Below are 20,852 nucleotides of genomic sequence, written 5' to 3' on the forward strand. Positions count from 1 at the left end.
TTTTATTTCTTCCTACACCCATCAGTTATTCAACAGAAGATTGTTTAATTTCCATGCCTTTGGGTGGGGTCGAGCATTTTTCTTAGAGTTGAGTTCCACCTTTAGTGCCTTATGGTCTGAGAAGATACAAGGTAAAATTTCAATTCTTTTGATTCTGTTGATAATTGTTTTGTGTCCCAGGATATGGTCAATTTTGGAGAATGTTCCATGGGGTGATGAGAAGAATGTATATTCTTTATCTTTGGGATGGAGTGTTCTATATGCGTCTATTAAGCACAGTTTTTCTAGGGTCTCATTTAAGTCTCTTATATCCTTGTTTAATTTCTGTTTAGAGGATCTGTCCAGCTCTGTAAGAGGAGTGTGAAGGTCCCCTGTTATTATGGTATTATCAGATATCATATTGCTCAGACTGAGTAAGGTCTGTTTCAAGAATCTGGGAGCATTTAAATTGGGTGCATAGATATTTAGAATTGAAATGTCTTCATGTTGTATTTTTCCCTTGACCAATATAAAGTGACCATCTTTGTCTTTTTTGACTTTAGTTGCTTTAAATCCACATGTATCTGAAAATAAGATTGCAACTCCTCTTTTCTTCTGAATTCCATTTGCCTGAAAAATTGTCTTTCAACCCTTGACTTGGAGCTTTAATTTGTCTTTTGAAGCCAGGTGTGTTTCTTGCAGACAGCAAATGGATGGCTTGTGTTTTTTAATCCAGTCAACCAATCTATGTCTCTTCAGTGGGGAATTCAAGCCATTAACATTTATAGAGATAATTGATAAGTGTGGTAGTATTCTATTCGTCTTATTTTGTGAGAGTCCATTGCTTAGTTTTGTCTTTTGCATCAGTGTGGAGGTTTGGTTCTGTCCTTTAATTTCTGAGTTCTTACTTTGCTGCTGATCCATTGTGGTGGTCCGTGTGCAGAACAGGTTGAAGTATTTCCCGTAGAGCTGGTCTTGTTGTGGCGAATTTCCTCAATGTTTGTATATCCGTAAATGATTTGATTTCTCCATCAATTTTGAAGCTTAGCTTAGCAGGGTACAGAATTCTGGGCTGGAAATTGTTCTGTTTAAGTAGATTAAAGGTAGATGACCATTGTCTTCTTGCTTGGAAAGTGTCATTAGAGAAGTCTGCAGTCACTCTGATGGATTTGCCCCTGTAGGTCAACTGGCGCTTACTCCTGGCAGCTTGCAGAATCTTTTCTTTTGTTTTCTTTGGACAGGTTCATCACAATGTGTCTTGGAGAAGCTCGGTTAGAATTGAGGTGACCTGGGGTCCGAGATCCCTCCGAAAGCAGTGTGTCAGAATCTTTGGTGATATTTGGGAAATTTTCTTTTATAATATTCTGTAGTATAGCTTCCATTCCTCTGGGACATTCTTCTTCCCCTCTGGAATTCCTATAACTCGTATGTTGGAACGCTTCATAAAGTCCCATAATTCTGACAGTGAACGTTCTGCTTTCTCTCTCTTCTTTTCTGCCTCTTTTACTATCTGAGTTATCTCGAAAACGTTGTCTTCTACCTCTGAAATTCTTTCTTCTGCATGGTCTAACCTGTTGCTGATACTTTCCATTGCATCTTTAAGTTCCCTGATTGACTGTTTCATTTCCTTCAGCTCTGCTATATCCTTTTTATATTCTTCATATCATTCATCTCTTATTTGATTGTGTTTTTGGATTTCCTTTTGGTTATTTTCCACTTTGTTAGCAGTTTCCTTCATTGTTTCCATCATTTCTTTCATTGTTTTCAACATGTGTATTCTAAATTCCCTTTCTGTCATTCCTAACATTTCTGTATAGGTGGAATCCTCTGCGGTAGCTACCTCATGGTCCCTTGGCGGGGTTGTTCTGGACTGGTTCTTCATGTTGCCTGGAGTTTTCTGCTGATTCTTCCTCCTGGGTGATTTCTTTTATCTGTTTCCTTGCCCTAATTTTCCTTTCACTTCCTCTTGCTCTTTAAGTTCTAGTGCCTGTGGACTGTGGTCTCAGCTGCTTGGGAGGCTGAGGTGGAAGGAATGCTTGAACCCAGGAGTTCAAGGTTGCAATGAGCTGTGAACACTCATTGTGTGCACTCCAGGCTGGATAACAGAATGAGACTCTGTCTCTCAACCGTTGAGGATTGGAGGTCCCAGTTCCCCAAACCCAGCTGACCTGGTTCAATTACTTGGCTGAGACAAGTCTTAGGGCAGCAAAGAGAGATTTTATTTAGGAAGAACAAAGAGAAAGTTTAGAGCACTTCCAAAGAGAGTTAGAAGTCTGCTCAGCTTCTTAATGGCGGATCTATCCAGCACTGCCAAAGGAGTGTTGAAATCTCCGACTATTATGGAGCTGGAGGAAATCAAGTTGCTCATGTCTTTTAGAGTTTCTCTTATAAATTGAGGAGCATTCTGGTTGTGTGCATAAATATTCATAATTGGAATCTCATCATATTGAGGATTACCCTTAACAAATATGTAGTGACCATTTTTGTCTTTCTTTACTTTTGTTGGTTTAAAGCCTATTGTGTCAGCAAATAGAATTGGAACACCTGCTTTTTTCTCATTACCATTTGCCTGAAATATGCATGACCATCCTTTCACCCTGACTCTATATTTATCTTTTAAGGTAAGATGTTACACTTATATGCAGCAAATATCTGACCTGACTTTTTGTATACAGTCAGCTATACTGTGCATCTTTAGAGGACACTTTAAGTCGTTCACATTAATGGAGAATATTGATATGTCTGGTAAAATTTTGGGTATCAAGTTTTTTGAAAGTCCAGTGGACAATTTTAGTCCTTTCTCCACTGTGGAAGTTGGAGTTTGATCAAAGTTTCTGAGTGAGTTCTTTTATTGGTAGAGGATTGGGGTGTCACTATGGAGGATAGTTCTGAGAATATCCTGGAGTACTGGTTTGGTCATGGCAAATTTCTTCAACATATGAATGCCATAAAGGATTTAATTTCTCCATCATAAATGAAACTCAGTTTATATGGATACAGGATCCGGGGTTGAAAATTATTTTGCTTTAGGAAATTAAAGGTCAAGGACAACCCTCTTCTGGCTTTAAAAGTTTCAGCAGAGAAATCCTCCGTCATTCTAATATTCTTCCCTTTGTAGGTAATAGATTTCTTGCATCTAGCTGCTTTCATTATTTTCGCCTTCATATTGATACTAGTGAAGTTAATTATGACATGCCTGGGGGATATCTTGTTTGGATTGAGTTGTGCTGGGGTTCTGAAACTGTCTGCTGTCTGGATTTCAGAATATCTTGACATATCTTGAAAATTCTCTTTCATAATTTCATGAAGAAGGGCCTCTGTGCCTTGCAAGACCTCTTCATCACTTTCAGTGATTCCAATGAGGCGGATTTTAGCCTTCCTCAAATTATCCCAGAGCTCTCTGAGAGAATGATACATTTTTGCTCTCATTTCTCATCTTCTTTGAGAGTTTGGGAGTGTTCAAACACCTTGTCTTCAATGTCAGAAATCCTTTCTTCTGCCTGCTCCACTCTGTTACTGAGGGATTCTACTGTATTTTTCAGATCTTTGAGGGCTGCAAATGCTTGCTTCAGTGCATCGAAATCTTTGGTGGTTTTGTCTTTAAATTCATTAAATTCTTGAGACAATGTTTTAATTTCTCCTCAAATTTCTAATTCTGACTTTTGAATTGCTCTTCGGATTTCTAATTCCAGATTTTCCTCCATTCAATTAATCTTGTTTGCAATCCAAATTCTGAATTTGATTTCTGACATCTCAGCCAGCTGTTTATCAATGGGATCTTCAGCTACATCTGCCATATCTGTCCTTTGGGAGTTGTTGATCTATTCTGGTTATTCATGTTACCAGAATTTTTCCGCCAATTGTGCCCCATGATTACTTTACACCATTTGATTTTTCCTCTGGAGCCTCGTCGAGGACCCGTGCAGTGCTACAGCCTGAGATGTTGGGGATCTATTTGATGTGGTGGGGCTAAGTGGTTCTGTCTTGTTTTCAGCTGGTCTCTGTTCACCCCTAGTGAAACAGTTACTCTGGGTTGAAGTATCAGCTGTGGAGTATTACCAGCAATTAAGTCACCCCGCCCCCCACAGGCAAGAATTGGAAAAGAAAGTCAAACTTTCTTACAACCACACACCCAGGACACCATTTGAATAGTCCTCAGGCAATTGGCTCAGTTCAAAAGGTCCAAATCAATTGTGTCAGTTAGCACCTGCCTCAGGTGGGAGAGTTTAAAAGGTCTCTGGCAACTGGAACGCAGGGGTCTGGTGACAACTCAAATATGACTTGCTCTGGTGCTCCGTGAATTCTGGAGGACCCACCCAGCAAACAGATTAGTCTGGGAAGTTTGATACCTTCTTCCCCATCTTGAAGTTCTGTCACACCCAGTCACTGCTAGCCCCGCAGGGCTGTGACCCAGTCAGTTGTCTCCAGTGAGCAGATACTCCAGAGGTTTGCACCTACCTACATCACAAGGAAGTCTGTGTCTGCTCAGCCAGGCTACTGCTCGCTGCCTCTATCCATTAGGGGGTGGTGAGACCTGTCAAACTCAGGTGGTTGATGGAGGCTGGGGGGTGTTCACTTTGTTCCAGCTGCGCCCTAGATTAATGTTACTGGCCTAACAGAACAACCTTGTTGGAGTTTGTTTCTGTCCCAGCTAAATTCCTCTGCAGAGGAGGGGCTGATTTGAATTCCCAGAACCTGTGCCTCAGGCCCTGTCCTTACTCCTGCAGGTTTTTATTTGCAGCATGTTCAGCTGTCAGCTCTAGCCTCCTGTCCTCCTTTGTCTATAGGCTGATGATCCCCTGAGGGCCGGGTGCGTCTTATGCTCAGTAGAGTGGTCCTCTTGGTCAGCCCACTCTGGGAGTTTCCTTGTTCTGCACACGCTTTTTCTAGTCCCCGTGTTCCACCCAGGCCAGTACCGCCTCAGGCAAACCCTTTACTCATGGGGCCTGTGTTTCAGTCCCAAATCTGTTCCATGGTGGTTGCCATCTGAGAAGATGCCTGGCCTCCTTTGGTTGCCCAGGGAGACAGGGGGAGTTGCTTTGGGAAATCTGAGGGTTTGCCTTTTTGTTGCTAAAGATGACTGCTGCTCTGTGCCTCGGGGCACTGCCCCTGTGGCGTGATTCCCTCTCAGCTGACCATCGTCTCCTCACTCCCATGCCACAGAATCAGCTCTGACCAGCTGCAGTCCAGGTCCTGTCCATACCCCTCGAGAAATCACACAAGACTCTGGACTCCTGGGGGACAGGCCTCCAGACCTCAGAGTGAGAGTGGAGGGAAGTGCTGGGAGCTCAGAATTGCAGGTCGTAACACGAAACTCATTGAGACCAAATGATCACATAAACATATACAAAGGCTACCAGACACACGAGCCCGTAGATGCACAGACAGAGATAGACATACAGACAACACCCACGACAACAGCAACAAAAAACAACTACAATAAAAATAGTGATAAATGTAAAATAATTGAAAAAAAAGGAAAAAAGTCGTGTTCATAAAAAAGTTAAAGAAATAAGAAAGGAGAAATTAAAATTAGAAAAAAAGTAAATAAAAATATGTCTATAAAAATCATAAAAAATAATAATAGTTTCCTCACCAAGAAAATGGTGAGGAAAAAAACAGAACAAAAAAAAAGAGAAAAAGAAAAAAAGGCACCAATCACAAAAAATATTATTCTTGTACATATGTAGAAATATACATCTGTATGTATGATGTAGGGATCAATTTTCAGAGGAATATATTTATAATGCAGTATATTTTCTGGACACCAGGAGGCGCTGTGAGTAGTTTCCAGGCTTATACCTGATTCACAGTTTATACTGTTACCACCTAAGCACCCTACCTGGCTGATCGCCATTTTGGAGTTTTGGTCAAAGTTTGTCACCTAAGAATTGCGCAACCTCAGCTGCTCTGTTCCAGATGGCACTCCTGTCCGACCTCCCAACTCGTTGCAGCAGTCCATGCTTCACAAATCTTTCCACTCTGCTCCGATGTTCTTCTACAAACTGGCGACTGCAGTCGGCTGTGGGGAAGGGTGTTGGCTGCTGGTGGCTCCCGTGGCTGCTGACAGGTCCCGTGGCTGGAGCTCTCGGGGACCTTATTCTCAGTTTTGTGGTTCAGAGTCTCCCTTTTGAATTGGAACTTTTCAGTCCAGCCACCTGCCAGTTTGCCATGCAGCCTGAACTGCCAGCCCCCTCCAACATTCCCCACCAGGGATGCTCTGGTCTATTTAATCACTCCTGTTGTTCTGGGGGAAGGCGTCTGCCATTTTGGATAGTTCAAAATGTCTGTTTCCCAGGCGGTATCCCTTCCCTTCAATTTTCCATTGGGTTGCCGAGCTCTCTGTGGTTTTGAGTGGCTCTCCTTTCGGGTGCCATCCTCAGGAGTACATTTTCGTAAGTTGTGTTTTGCCAGTAATTGGAAGCTGCTGTCCCCCGTAAGGGAGGGGCCTGCCAGCCAGCATGGCCAAGCAGGGAAAAATCTGTACAACAGTCTGTGGTTTTAAATTACCCCTCATATACAGCAGTCTGCCAATTCGCTGAGTGTCTCCAGCTGTCCGTCCACACCAATAATCCACGCGTGGGAAAGGTCCAGACCACTCTTCCTCTCACCTGATGACTTGGGAGAGGTCGGCTACATGTCCGTCCCATCTGCCATCATGCTCCGCCTCCATCCTTCACTCTTTATTAAGGCTTTCCATACTTTCTTGAAGTTGTTTCCTAATTGGGAAGGAGTTGCACAGTGTATGTCCTGTTTACTTGCTTTTACTTAAACATAAACATAAGGCGAGTTGTTCTTATCAGAGGATATCTTTTTCTTCAACAATTTTTCCTATCAGTAAATATTTTATCACAAAACATTTTGATGTCTTCAAGGCCTTGTTTAGCTAAATGAAGCAGCATTGACATTTTTGAGCTCATACTCGACATGATGTACTCCCAAGTTGCCCATTATGCCAGTATCTAGTGTTACCACTGACATATTTCTAGAGTGAGAAATATTTTAAGGATGTAATGCCAGAAGTATGATATCCCATGTATTATATTTTTCACAATGTTGATCTGTGTTTGGTGGAGAATGCAAAGTAATGTTAGGGAAGGTGAAGTAAGTTCCTTGTTGCTATATAACATGAGTTAATGTTTTGTCTTTGAATATGTTTCCTTTGGCTGCCTATGATCAATTTACAGAATCAATAGCCATACACAAGTGGAAGGTAAGGTTCATCTCAAGAGCATATGTATAGCTGCAATGCTTTGGTTTTCAAGACATTCTTCTTTCTTTAAAGGTTAAAAAACTTTGATCTTAGAGTAGATAATTCAAATATTTTTGACAAAAATGATTAGGAAATGTTGATACCACTTATTTTAATTATAAAGTACTTTAAACTCAATGTTGATGTTAATTTTAACAGAATTTATCAGAGAATCTTACCAAGGAGGATCTTAGTGGTTCTTCTTGGACTGACAATTCAAATGGATACAAGACAGTACCCAAACAAGTAAAGGGTAAGCACTACAACTTACGGGAAATGTCATGTGAAATAATGTTTATTGAAGAACGTGAGCACCAAAAACCATCTTGGCTTTTAGATATGTATGGTAGAAAAAAGAAAAGATGAAGCAAAACAGTGATAAATTGTATGTCTTCTCCGGTGTCAGCAACAGATGATGAAATCGAGAGTATCACTTAAGGAACTGAATCTTTAGTCCCATCTCAGTATAGTGCGAGAGCTGAGCAAAGACAAGAAATCAGGAAGAGGACAGCTTTACAAAAGGGGATGAAGAACTGGGAAAGCAGACAGTACAGAGAGTACATGGAGAGAAAAGGAGCAGATGGATGTAATGTCAGGGTGGTACAATAAAATACTTCTTAAGTAAAAGGTAGATTAAAGTGTTAGGTGGGAAGAATGTAGTAAAGATGAAGATCTTCCAGTGCCAAAATGAGTGAGACAAGTAGCACCAAAATCCTTGTTCTCCCTGTGTTTCTCACTGTTTGGAAGCCATTAAGGGCTGAGGCCCCTGTTCATGCAGAGCTGTTTGATGGAGTGTGGAGCTGTTACGTGTAAGCAATTTCATGTCATATAAAGTGATGTTTCTTCATAGCATATGGTTCAATTTTATGGAAGTGGATAGAAGACAATGGGGTTATTCGTGGAGAGGTCAGGAAAGCTGTAGCCCAGTAACATTCCATTAGAAATATGGTGATTTTAAATGCCATTTCAGTGTGGAATATGTGACTGGGAGAAACTGGTGGCTGTATTCCAAGGGCTATTTTTAGGTAAAGAAATGTGGACTAATACTCTTTAAAGACCAGATATTCTCAAACATTAAGAAATCAATGGGGACCATGTTAAAGATGCACATCGTGATTGAGCAGGTTTGTGATTCTACAGTCGTAATGCATTCTCATTTGTTTCCAGTACTGTTGGTCCTCAGAACGCCCTGAATAACTAGGGCATAGAGTTCTCTGTAGAGAAATGTGTAGGAGGCGCCATTGAAGAGCACTTCCAACCTAGAATCAAGGGAAAGCATTATTTTGTTCTTATTTCTGAGCATTTTTCTAGCTGGAGGATAACACTGAATGATAGAGAAATTGAAACACTAGATATATGATGTTTTGCTAAATAAAGAGGAAAGAGGTGGTGGAAATAATCTATCAAAAGAATGCAGATGGCAGATTGCAAGATTTTTTTTTTTTTTTTGGCAAAGGAAGAGGGCTTGTGAGTGGGCATAGAGGGAAGAAGTTTAGCGAGGTAATTTCTCAGTTAGTGATGAGCAAACATGACAGAACTCAGTTCAGGTGGCTTCAGGAAATTTGCACACACAGAGAAGATTGGATTACTGCAGCTCCAGAGATTACTGGAAGGAGGAGGAAGTGCTGGATTGGGGCAGAACACAGGGAGGCATTTCTTTTCTCCAGAAGGATCAGGCATCTGAGATATATGTTGCATTGATACTAGTTAATCAGATCAGGTTACTTTGAACAAAGATGGCTGGCTTTTTTTGCAAATGTTATTTTTTTTTTCTATAAAGTAGTTGTTTCCTAATTCCCTTAATGTGAGATCTTCAAGAACACTAATTTTAGAAACAGTACACTTAGCATTTGATTCAATCTGTTTAAAAGTAAAGTATGCAAGCAAAATATGTATCCCCAAATATTCTGAAAATTTAAAAAAAGCCTAAAAGCTTATTTTTGCCTCTTATGAAATTTAATGTCATGTTCAATGAATATTCTAGTGATTTTTGAATATAAAAATTCATTAACATCTAGTAATTCTTTTTTAAAAACATTTTAACTTTTTTTTTTTTTTTTTTTTTTGTGGTTTGTAGGGCCAGGGCTTGGTTTGAATCTGCCACCTCTGGCATATGGGGCCAGTGCCCTACTCCTTTGAGTCACAGGAGCCACCCAAGATCTAATAATTATATGGCCATTCAGTGTTTCCTTTTTGATAAATAGTTCGCCATAGATAGCTCAGTATATGTAATTTCTCACATACCTCTTATATGAATTGAGAAAGAAAATTAACAGCACGAAAGTAAGAGGACCTAAGAAATATTGGTATACTTGCGTCTCTTGTGGGTATGGAGAAGATCAAATTTTTAAAACTGCTATTCTACAAGGGTCTAGCCATGCAGATCGATTGAACCCTTTCTCTAATGAGAAATGGACTATGCCCACATCTGAACTGTCATCATAGCTGTGTTTCTTCCTAAATGACGTCCACAAACTGAAGAACTTGGCAGTTAATTGCAACCTATTGTACAAATGATGTTTTGGGTTGTAGTAAAGGCATGCTGTAAGCTTCTGCCATCGGCCTTGTCTTTTATGCTCTCTGGGTCATGATTTGCTCCTTCAAATAAAGACCACTCTTCACTCTTCTGTATGTGCACTTTTCTATATGAGTGATTTTCATTTGAAACATAATCTCACTTTTGAAGTTTTAACTGTATATTATATTAAACTTGTATTCCTGTTGTCTTCAGTTTTTGTCTGTTATGCTCCTGTCTGCCCATAAATCAATCAATCCACCAATAAAAGAGAGAAAAAGCAGCCCGAAACCTAAAGTATTTATTTTCTAAGCCCAGCTTGGGGGTTCAGCTCAATAGGAACTCTCCTCCACTGTATGTTTGGCTTTGTCATATTTACATTTACACTGTCATTTACACTGATTTCTATGTTCTCTTTGTTTTCCAGTGCATGTTAAGACACAACCTCAGTATCAGGTAACAATATTCATTCAGGAAATTTGCACACACAGAGAAGATTGGATTACTGCAGCTCCAGAGATTACTGGAAGGAGGAGGAAGTGCTGGATTGGGGCAGAACACAGGGAGGCATTTCTCTTCTCCAGAAGGATCAGGCATCTGAGATATATGTTGCATTGATACTAGTTAATCAGATCAGGTTACTTTGAACAAAGATGGCTGGCTTTTTTTGCAAATGTTATTATTGTTTTTGTTTTTTTTTTTTTCTATAAAGTAGTTGTTTCCTAATTCCCTTCATGTGAGGGAATTATTTTCTGTACATTGTGTGAAATTGTGGTTTACTTATGATACAATTTGTTTCAAAGCTCACTGGGCGCGATGCTGACATAAAACCTCCTACTCCAAAAAAAGGAGTACAAAGGATTAAAGTTAAACCAGCTGCAACAGGTAATTTTCTTTTGTTGTTGTTGTTGTCATTCTGCCTCCCATTGTTCTCTGATTTGGCATCCCTGTCCTTGTTAGGGAAATGACAGAGGTGAATTTGGTGACTTCACAACTTTCCAAGTGCTTCTTGGAATTCAAATCTTTACGTAGAGGAGCACTTCATGTTAACATCTCAGTCATGTTTAACTTTAATTATTCCATCTTACTGATTTTACACTGATGATAACAAAGGAAGTCAGATGATCCAATTAGTAGAGTATATTTGTGTGAGAGGGTATCCTTATTAGTAAAATAATTAATCACTCCTTTATGAATTTTTTTTTTAGTTTTTAATTTTTCATTTATTGAGAGACTTTTTTTTGGTAGTACATATTTATTTTGGTGAAATATATAAAGCAAGTCTGGCAGAATTGTAAGAGAAAGTTGCGAGTCTACAAACAAAGTGGGAAACTTTTTTAAATGAATTTTCTTTTTTTTATTTTTGTTGTTAAATCATATCTGTGTACATTAGTATGATCATGGGGCACCATACACTTGGTTCATAGACCGTTTGACACATTTTCGTCACACTAGTTAACATAGCTTTCCTGGCATTTTCTTAGTTACTTTCCATTATGAATATTTGGTAGACACAGTCTTAAAACCGTGATCCTGAAAGGTTAATAGTACAAAATAGTCCTTCCGTACTATTTACGGAATATTACACAGAAATAATGAACACCTGGAATTGTCTGTACATTATTTCCAAGGACTTTCAAAGTTTTGACAATGTATGAGTCTGGTGATAAATATTGCTGAGAATTAGTTTCTGGGTCATAAAATTGCACACAAATGGTATACATTGTATATAACATTCAGAAACTTCTTCATTTGCTCAATATTACATTTTTTTGGATCTGCTGAGAATGACACTAGTATCCTTGTTTAGTTTAAGCTCTCTGTGCCATTCCAACATATGTGTACCACACTGAACTGAACACTGATTGCAGATTAAAAATGTAAATGTGATTGGGGATCCATAGGATCTTTTGTATACAGTAGGTTGTAAATATTAAAACTTACTATACTAAGCACTAAAATGGAAAAAAATTATAATGCAAAACCTAGATTCTTTTATTTATTCCATAAAAATCTACATTACACTTGGGGCTGACACTTTGTGAATCATTTCTGGAACCATTCATATATTTCAGAAGTGCATTTATTTTGCAATATGGCCTGTAAGTCATCTTCTGTTTATTCATGTGTCCCTGGAATTTATCTTCCCTACAGTATTCACTGTGGTCCCTCTCCAGGGCCGTTAGGATGATTAAGCGGTCCTTGAATTGGTAATATTGTAGTACCTTAGGTCTCACATGGGGCTTTCACAGTCTGACTTTTTCTCAACTCTCCATTTTAGCCCATACCCTGTGTGCCTGACTTTTCACTAGCATTACTGAAATACCTCTGGGAGTGCCCTCTGAGCCAATTCCTCTTTTTTGGACAAATGCACATCCTCTTTCAGGCTTCTCTTTCCTCCTGCTGCTTCCTGTCCTGCTCTCCCTTTCTCCTGGCCTCTCCATCTTTTCACCTTGCTCATCTCACCCTGTACTTGTCAGTTCAGACATGACCTCTAGAAAAGCCAATCTTGATGCATCTTATTCATTTTCCTTTAATCACAGTATAATTATCAAGTACAATAGATAAAAACTATGTGCCCAACAATGCTGTGGAATATTGTATCCTACAGCCTTTGGATCTGGGGAATAGAAATAAATAACTTACAGTTCAGGTGGGGAAGGTGCAAAAGAGAAATCCATAAGTGCTGAGGATGAGAGTAGATTCAGTGAGAGAGTAGATTCCTGTTTGACCAGGGAAAGAGCTGTAATTAACAGAGTCTTCACATAGCAATCTGTGTCCAAAAATAAAGAAGGAAAGAATGAAAGAAGAGAGAAGATTGAAAAAGAAGAATAAAAGAAGAGAAAAGAAAATTAAAAATTGAATGAAGATTGTCAGCCTATTAGAGGGAAAGCATTTCACACGTAAGTCACAGGGCATACACTGATTATGGTATGAAAAGTAACAGCAACTTACAGAATAACATATGCAGTGCTTCCCAGGGTTTATTAAGAAGGAGACAGGCGTACACAGGGATACTTGATATGTTTTTCTGGATTGAAAAATTTTTCTTTGTTTATGATGGCTATGTCATGTATGTTGGGTGGATGAATTTCTGCGTGAATCTGTGATCTTTGTGAGCCTTCTACACACTGATGCCTAGTAGTTTTCTGAGTGGTTTTTTAAGTGTTAGATAATTAGGAATATTTTTTAAAGAAGTATATAGTCTGCTAAAGACTTAACTTCATCTAAACAATCTATAAAATAAAAAGAAATTTAGCTTTCTATCCATTTTTATAAAGCAGATAGCTTTTACCACATCATTCTAAGAAACTCATTATTAGATTAACTAGGAGTACTTTTTAAGGAAGTATATAGTCTGCCAAAGACTTCATGTAGAAATTTAATTTATAAAATAAAAAGAAATTTAGCTTTCTATCCATTTTTATAAAGGTAATAGCTTTTACCATCATTCCAAGCAACTCATTATTAGATTATTTAGGAGTATTTTTAAAACAAGTATATAGTCTGCTAAAGACTTAACTTCATCTAAACTCTCAATTTATAAAATCAACATAAATGTAACTTTCTATCCACTTTTGTAAAGCTGATACCTTTTATCACATCATTCTAATCAGCTCATTTAAATAAATTTATGAAATTTACAGTATACAACTTTGTTACGTCAGAAGAAGAGGAAGAAGAGCCTGAAGGAGTTGAAAATGACCAGCCACAGGTATAAACAAATTGACACTTATGTTCCTGGTTTAATACTGCTTTTTTACATGAATAATGTGGCATAGTCCCAGGGACATTTCCTATGGAATAGCATTTTATAATTCATATGTTGTAAGCTAATATTAAGTTGAGGAAGTTTTTTAACTAGTTATAAAGCTTAAACCTTCCTAAAGTGAAGAGTGACTTATAGCTAATCTTTGTCCTTGGATTCGAGGCAGAGAATTTCTGGTGTTTTCCTGCTTCTTTAGTTTTATAACCTTACATGATAAGGTCATGCCAAGTACAGAATCATATTTCTATGCAAGAGAAATTACAAGCAATTTCATCATGATGGCCACTGAGTTGGACTCATGTTCAAAGAGTCACCATTCCTAATGTCCCAAACTGTAGTGTAGTTTTATACTGCCAGTCATTTGTGCCAGGTAGAGTGGTTCTTCCACCTTGTGGCCTCTAACTCGGTTCGGCCTGTGTGCTGAGAGTGGGAATGAGGTCATTAGACTGTGCCTATGAAGGAAATCCGACCTTGCAGAAAGGGACATTGATGTGATTGTGTACAGCAGCAAGTTGTAACTCACATAGCTGTATGAAATTATTAAATGGTATCAAGGTTCCTTTACTCACTGTCCTAAGAGGACATTAGAATATCTTAGACATAGGCTTAAGCGGATAGTCCGTGTCAGAAAAATAGCACTGTCATATTCTGCTATATCATTTGAATTCACATTTGAGAATTGGCTTTTCTTTCTGATTGCTATTGATTTTATCTTGTGATAATGTAAAATTTTCCAGTTTTCAGTTATCAGTTTTTAAAAACAGAATGGAAATAACCATGTTAATAGAGCATGTTTGCATATGGAAACATGACTCCTGATTAGGAATGAATGAGGACTGATGAAATGTATCTGTACTTTCAGAACTTCCTTGTGTTCAAAAGTATGAGCAACTGGGCATCAAACAAGGCAAAGAGGAATGGGGAAGTAAATAAAAACACCTGAGAAATGAGTTGAAACAGAGTTCTGGTTAAATCTGTGAATGATACAAAATTCCTGCTTGTCCTGTAGTAGAGTTAGTGTAAGGATGGAGCAAAGTTCAGAAAAAGCACCATCTAATGTAACATAGTATACCAGACCGTGAGGGGAAAGATGCACCTGGATTTTCCACTCTTTAGTGTTTGAGGCATTTTCTCAACAAAATGCCTCAGTAACAAAAATATTTTCCATCTCATGCCTACTTTGTGTTCCTGAAGTATAATCTTCACTCACCTTCTAAAGTTTATTTAAATTAAAGAAAAAGTGTACTGTAAAAATGCTAACAATGCACACAGACACTCGGCATGCATTTGACACAGGTGAGGAGAAATGTGAAGATAATACAGACACGAAAACAAGCAAGGAAGTCAGAAGTTATTGTCAAAATGAAGGGACACTAAGATTTTTTTTTCTGAAGTTCTTATTTTTATATCGTAAATTTTTTATTGAATCGTAACTACATTACTGCTTTTATGGGGTACAATGTGCTGATTTTAGACACAATTTGGAATGCTTACATCAAACTGGTTAACATAGGGTTCACCTTACTGAATTATTTGTTGTGTTAAGACATTTATACTCTACTCAATAGATTTGACATGTACCCTTGTGATATGCACCATAGGTGATGTCCCACCATTTACCTTCCATTCACATGGCCTCCCCCTGCTCCTAGTCTCCCCCTCTCTTCCCTCTTTCATTCTGGGCTATAGTTATGATTTATCATTTGTATAAAAGTGTGGGGGATTATATATTCATTTCACAATACTACTGAGTACATTGGACAGTTTTTCTTCCATTCTTGAGATATGTTACTAAGAAAAATATGTTCCAGCTCATTATGTGAACAAAAAGGGGCAAAGTCTCCATCTTTTTGATGGCTGCATAATATTCCATGATATACATATACCACAATTTGTTACTCTGTTTAGGCGTCTATGGGTACTTGGGCTTCTTTCATGACTGGGCAATCATGAATTGGGCTGTAATAAACATTCTGGTGCAAATATGTTTTGTAAAATGATGACTGGTCATCTGGACTTATTCCTAGCAGAGGCATAGCAGGATCAAATAGTAGGTCTACTTTTAGTTTCCTGAGTGTTCGCCAAACCTCTTTCTAAAAGGGACATATTGGCCTGCATTCCCACCAGCAGTGCAGAAATGTTCCCTTCTCTCCACATCCACACCAAAATCTGTAGTTTTGTGACTTTCTGATGTGGGCTACTCTTCCTGGAGTTGGATGATGTCTCAAAGTGGTTTTGATTTGTATTTATCTGATGATTAAAGATGATGAGCAGTTTTTCATGAGTCTGTAGGCCATGCACCTATTTTCTTCAGAGAAGCTTCTGTTCAATTCTCTTGCCCAAAATGAAATGAGATCACTTGTTCTTTCCTTGCGAATTAATTGGGTTTTCTGTTTATTCTAGTTATCAAACCTTGGTTGGAAACATAACCTGGAAAAATCTTCTCCCATCCTGAGGACCGTGTGCTGGCTTTACTTTGTTCTTTTTACAGGGTTTGATCAGATCCCTGTAGTACATTTTTGGTTTTGCTTCAATTGTTTAGGGGCTGGGGTCCTCCTCATAACACATTCTTCCAGGCCAATTTTTTCAGGGGACAAGTATTTCCCTTGTCCCCTCTAAAATATTTTTTATAGTTTTATGTCTTATGTTTAAACTGTTTATCCAATGAGAATCAATTTTTGTTAATGGTGAAAGATGAGGGTCCAGTTTCAGTGTTCTACAAGTTGCCATCCAGTTCACCTAGCACCATTTGTTGAATAGGGAATCTTTCCCCCAATTTATGTTTTTGATATGCTTATCAAAGATTGAATGATGGTAAGTGTCCGGGTTAATCTCTTGGTTCTCTACTCCGTTCCATACATTTACCTTGGCATTTTTACCATGCTGTTTTGATCAATATAGATTTCTAGTATAGGCTGAAGTCTGGTAGGTTGATTGCTATTGTTCTGTGTTTATTTCGCAGTAATGTTTTGGCTATTCAATGTTTTTTTCTGATTCCATATAAACAAAGTACTAGTTTTTCCAGTTGTTTAAAGTATGATAGAGGTGCTTTAGGGATTGCATTAAATTTGTATATTGCTTTGGGTAATATGGACATTTTAACAATGAAGATTGTTCCCAGCCATAATCATGGGGTATGATTTTCCATTTGTTAACATCTTCAGCTTTTTACTTTTCTCAGAGTTTCATAGTTCTCTTTATAGAGATCTTTCATGTCCTTTTTGAGGTAAATTCCCAAATACTTCATCTTCTTTGGTACTACTGTAAAAAGAATATAGTCCTTGACTATTTGTTCAGCTTGACTATTGTTGGTATATGTAAAAGCTACAGACTTGTAAGTATTGATTTTGTATTCCTAGATGTTGCTGTATTTTTTTTTTTATCACTTATAAGAGTTTTACAGTTGAGTCCCTGGGTTTTTCCAGGTCGAAGATTATATCATCTGCGAAGAGTGAGAGTTTGTCTCCTCTGACCAAATTGGAATACCCTTAATCTCCTTCTTTTGCTTGATTGCAATGGATAATACTTCCGTTACTTTGTTCAATAGCAGTAGAGGCTATGAGCATCATTGTCTAGTTCCAGATCTGAGTGGATTTTTTTTCAATTTTCTTCCATTCCATATGATATTGGCTGTGGGTTTACTGTAGTGAGCCTCTATCAGTTTAGATATGACCCGTTTCAGCCTATTTCCTTAAGTGTTCTGATCATGAAAGGATCCTGGATGTTATCAAAAGCTTTTTTGCATCAGTGGAGAGAATCATATGGTCTTTGTTTTTTATTTTGTTTATGTGATATATTACGTTTATAGAGTTAGTCATGTTGAACCAGCCTTGTGACCCTGGGATAAAACCAACTTAGTCATAGTGTATAATTTTTTTGATGTGTTGTTGAATTGTTTTTGCTAGGATCTTATTGAATATTTTTGCATCAATAGTCATTAATGATACTGGTCTATAACTTTAATTCTTTGTTGGGTCTTTTCCTGGTTTGGGATCAAGGTGATGTTTGCTTCCTCAAATGTATTGGGAAGTATTCCTTCTTTTTCTGTTTTGAAGATGGTTATGTAATATAGATACTGGTTCCTCTTTAAAGGTTTGGTAGAATTATGATGTGAAGCCTCCTCTTTCTGGACTTTACTTTTCTGGAGATTTCATATAGTTGATGGTATTTCATTGCTTGATATAGGTCTGTTCAACGCTTTCAATTCTTTCAGCTATGTCTAGGAAGGTGGTGTGCTTCCAGACATTGCTATTTCCCCCCAGATTTTCCCATTTCTGAGAATAGAGTATTCTGCAGTAATCATTAAGGATTTTTTGCATTTTCTGAGGTGCCTTTTGTTATTTCTTTTTTATCATTACTGATTGATGATATTAGGGATTTTACTTTTCTGTTTCTGGTTTGTTTAGTCAAAGTTTTCTCAATTTTGTTAATCTTTTCAAAAACCCAGCTTTTTGTTCGTTGATCTTCTGAGTGATTCTTTTGTTTTCAATATCATTGAATTCTGCTCTAATTTTGGTTATTTATTTTCTTCTGCTTGATTTGGGGAAGGGATGTTCTTCCTTTTCCAGTTGCTTGAGATGACCCACTAAGTTGTTGACTTCCTCTCTTTCCAGTCTCTTGGGGAAGGCTTGCAATGCTATAAATTTCCTTTGTAGGACTGCTTTAGAAGAATCCAACAGTTTTGATAATTTATGTCTTCATTGTCATTTTGTTCCAAAAATTTGGTAATTTTCTTCTTAATCTCATCTTTGACACAGCTATCATTCAGCATAAGGTTATTTAGTTTCCTTGACTTTGTTCCAGTATGAAGATTCCTGCTGTTGTTGAGTTCAACTTTTATTCCGGATGGTCCGAGAAAATACAAGGAATAATTTATATTCTTAAATTTGCTAAAGTTAGATTTGTGACCTAAGATGTGATCAATTTTGGAGGATGTTGCATGGGATGATGAGAAGAATGTGTGTTTGGTTTTATTATAATGAAATTATCTGTAGCTGTCTGTTTAGTCCATTTGTTATAGGACCAAGTTTAAATCTATTATTTCTTTGTTTACATTCTTCTTGGAAAGATCCTCCTTCTTGGAGGATCTATCCAACATAGCCAAATGTTAGTTAAAATCTCCACTGTTATAGTTCAGGATGATATCCAATTCTTCAGTGTCTGTTAGTGTTTTCCTTTATAAATAGAGAGGCATTCTGGTAGGGTGCATGAATATTAATAATTGAAATATCTTCATATGGAGTGTTTCTTTTCCCAAATATGAAGTGTCCATCCTTAACTTTCCTTACCTTTGTTGGTTTAAAGCCTATTTGTATCTGCAAATAAAATTGCAACCCCTGATTTTTTTCTGATTTCCATTTGCCTGAATTATAGATGTTCATCCCTTCACCCTCAGTCTACTTTTGTCATTTAAGGTAAGATGGGATTTTGGAATGCAAGATATATCTGATCTGAGCTTTTGTGTACAGTCAGCTAGCCTGTGCCTCTTTAGAGGAAAATTTAAGAAACTCAAATTAATTGAGAGTATTGATAAACATCATAATGTTTGGGATGCCATGTTTATCAAGTGTCCAGTGGATATTTTCTTTTTTTCTTCTTCTTTTTTTTTTATTAAATCATAGCTGTGTATATTAATGCAATTTTGGGGTACAATGTGCTGGTTTTATATACAATTTGAAATGTTTTCATCAAACTGGTTAAAAAAGCCTTCACCACATTATCTTAGTTATTGTGTTAAGATATTTATATTCTACTCTTAGTAGATTTAACATGTACTCTTATAAAATGCACTGTAGGTATGGTCCCTCCAATTACCCTTCCTCCGCCCATCCTCCCCCTACCCCTTCCTTCCCTCTTCTTTTTCCCCTTCACCTTGGGCTATAGTTGGGTTATAGCTTTCATATGGATGTGTGGGTGCTTATAAATTAATTTCATGGTAGGGCTGAGTACATAGGATACTTTTTCTTTTATTCTTTAGATACTTTGCTAAGAAGAAAATGTTTCCGCTCCATCAATGAAAATATGAAAGAGGCAAAGTCCCCATCTTTTTTAAGGCTGTATAATATTCCATGTTGTATATACACCACAATTTCTTAATCCATTCATGAATCAATGGGCACTTGGGCTTCTTCCATGACTTATCAATTATGAATTTGGTTCCAATAAACATTTTGGTGCAATTATCTTCATTATTATGTGATTGTTGGTCCTCTGGATATATACCTAATAGATAAATTAAAGGATACAATGCAGGTCTATTTTTAGATTTCCACGTGATCTCCAAATATCTTTCCAAAAGGAAAGATAGTTAGCATTAGTTTGCATTCCCACCAGCATTGCAGAAGTGTTCCCTTTTCCCAACATCCATGCCAACATCTCTGGTTTTGGGATTTTGTGATGTGGGCTAATCTCTCTCTCTCTCTCTTTTTTTTTTAATTAAATCATAGCTGTGTACCTTAATGCAATCATGGGGTACAATGTGCTTGTTTTATACGCAATTTGAAATATTTTCATCGAACTGGTTAACATAGCCTTCATGGCATTTTCTTAGTTATTGTGTTCATACATTTATATTCTGCATTTAGTAAGCTTCACCTGTACCCTTCTAAGATGCACCATAGATGTGGTCCCACCATTTACCCTCCTTCCAACTATCCTCCCCTCTTCCCTCCTGTCCTTTGTCCCTTTCCCCATATTCTTGTGCTGTAATTAGTTTCATAGTAGGGCTGAGTACATTGGATACTTTTTCTTATATCCAGAAGACCAAAAATCACTAATGTACACAGCTATGATTTAATAGTAATAAAAATCACATTATAGCAAAGATATTTGTACCAGAATGTTTATTGCAGCCCAATTCATAATTGCTCAGACGTGGAAGAAGCCCAAGTGACCATCAAGCCACGAATGGATCAATAAATTGTGGTATCTGTAAACCACGGAATTTTATGCAGCCTTAAAGAAAGATGGAGACTTTAACTCTTTCATGTTTACATGGATAGAGCTGGAAAATATTCTTCTTAGCAAAGTATCTCATGAATGGATGTGGGCTAATCTTCCTGGAGTTAGATGATATCTTAAAGTGGTTTTGATTTGCATTTATCTGATGATTAAGGATTATGAGCATTTTTTCATGTGTCTGTAGGCTGTGCACCTGACTTCTTCAGAGAAGTTTCTCTTCAAGTCTCTTGCCCACCCTGAGATGGGATCACTTGTTTTTTTTTGTGCTAATAAGTTTAATTTCTCTGTGGATTCTGGTTGTTAAACTTTTGTGGGAGACATAACCTACAAATATCTTCTCTCATTCTGAAGGATGTCTGTTTGCTTTATGTACTGTG

The 20,852-nt window shown here is 37.7% G+C and overlaps 2 protein-coding genes across 2 annotated transcripts in view; both read left to right on the forward strand.

Annotated features, from left to right (window-relative positions):
* The window catches only part of LOC128579568 (putative ankyrin repeat domain-containing protein 19), a 73,365-nt gene extending 62,995 nt beyond the window's left edge, over positions 1–10,370 (forward strand). Inside the window, exon 12 of the mRNA XM_053581586.1 lies at positions 10,174–10,370. Coding sequence (XP_053437561.1) covers positions 10,174–10,206 — 33 coding nt within the window. The 3' untranslated portion in view covers positions 10,207–10,370. The remainder of the gene's footprint in view (positions 1–10,173) is intronic.
* Positions 10,371–10,528: 158 nt separating this feature from the next.
* Positions 10,529–20,852, forward strand: part of LOC128579569 (ankyrin repeat domain-containing protein 26-like) — a 197,593-nt gene continuing 187,269 nt past the window's right edge. Inside the window, exons 1-2 of the mRNA XM_053581587.1 lie at positions 10,529–10,631; positions 13,394–13,461. Coding sequence (XP_053437562.1) covers positions 10,529–10,631; positions 13,394–13,461 — 171 coding nt within the window. The remainder of the gene's footprint in view (positions 10,632–13,393; positions 13,462–20,852) is intronic.

Source organism: Nycticebus coucang, unplaced genomic scaffold (assembly GCF_027406575.1).
Source record: "Nycticebus coucang isolate mNycCou1 unplaced genomic scaffold, mNycCou1.pri scaffold_66, whole genome shotgun sequence".
NCBI classification, from domain to species: Eukaryota; Metazoa; Chordata; class Mammalia; order Primates; family Lorisidae; genus Nycticebus; species Nycticebus coucang.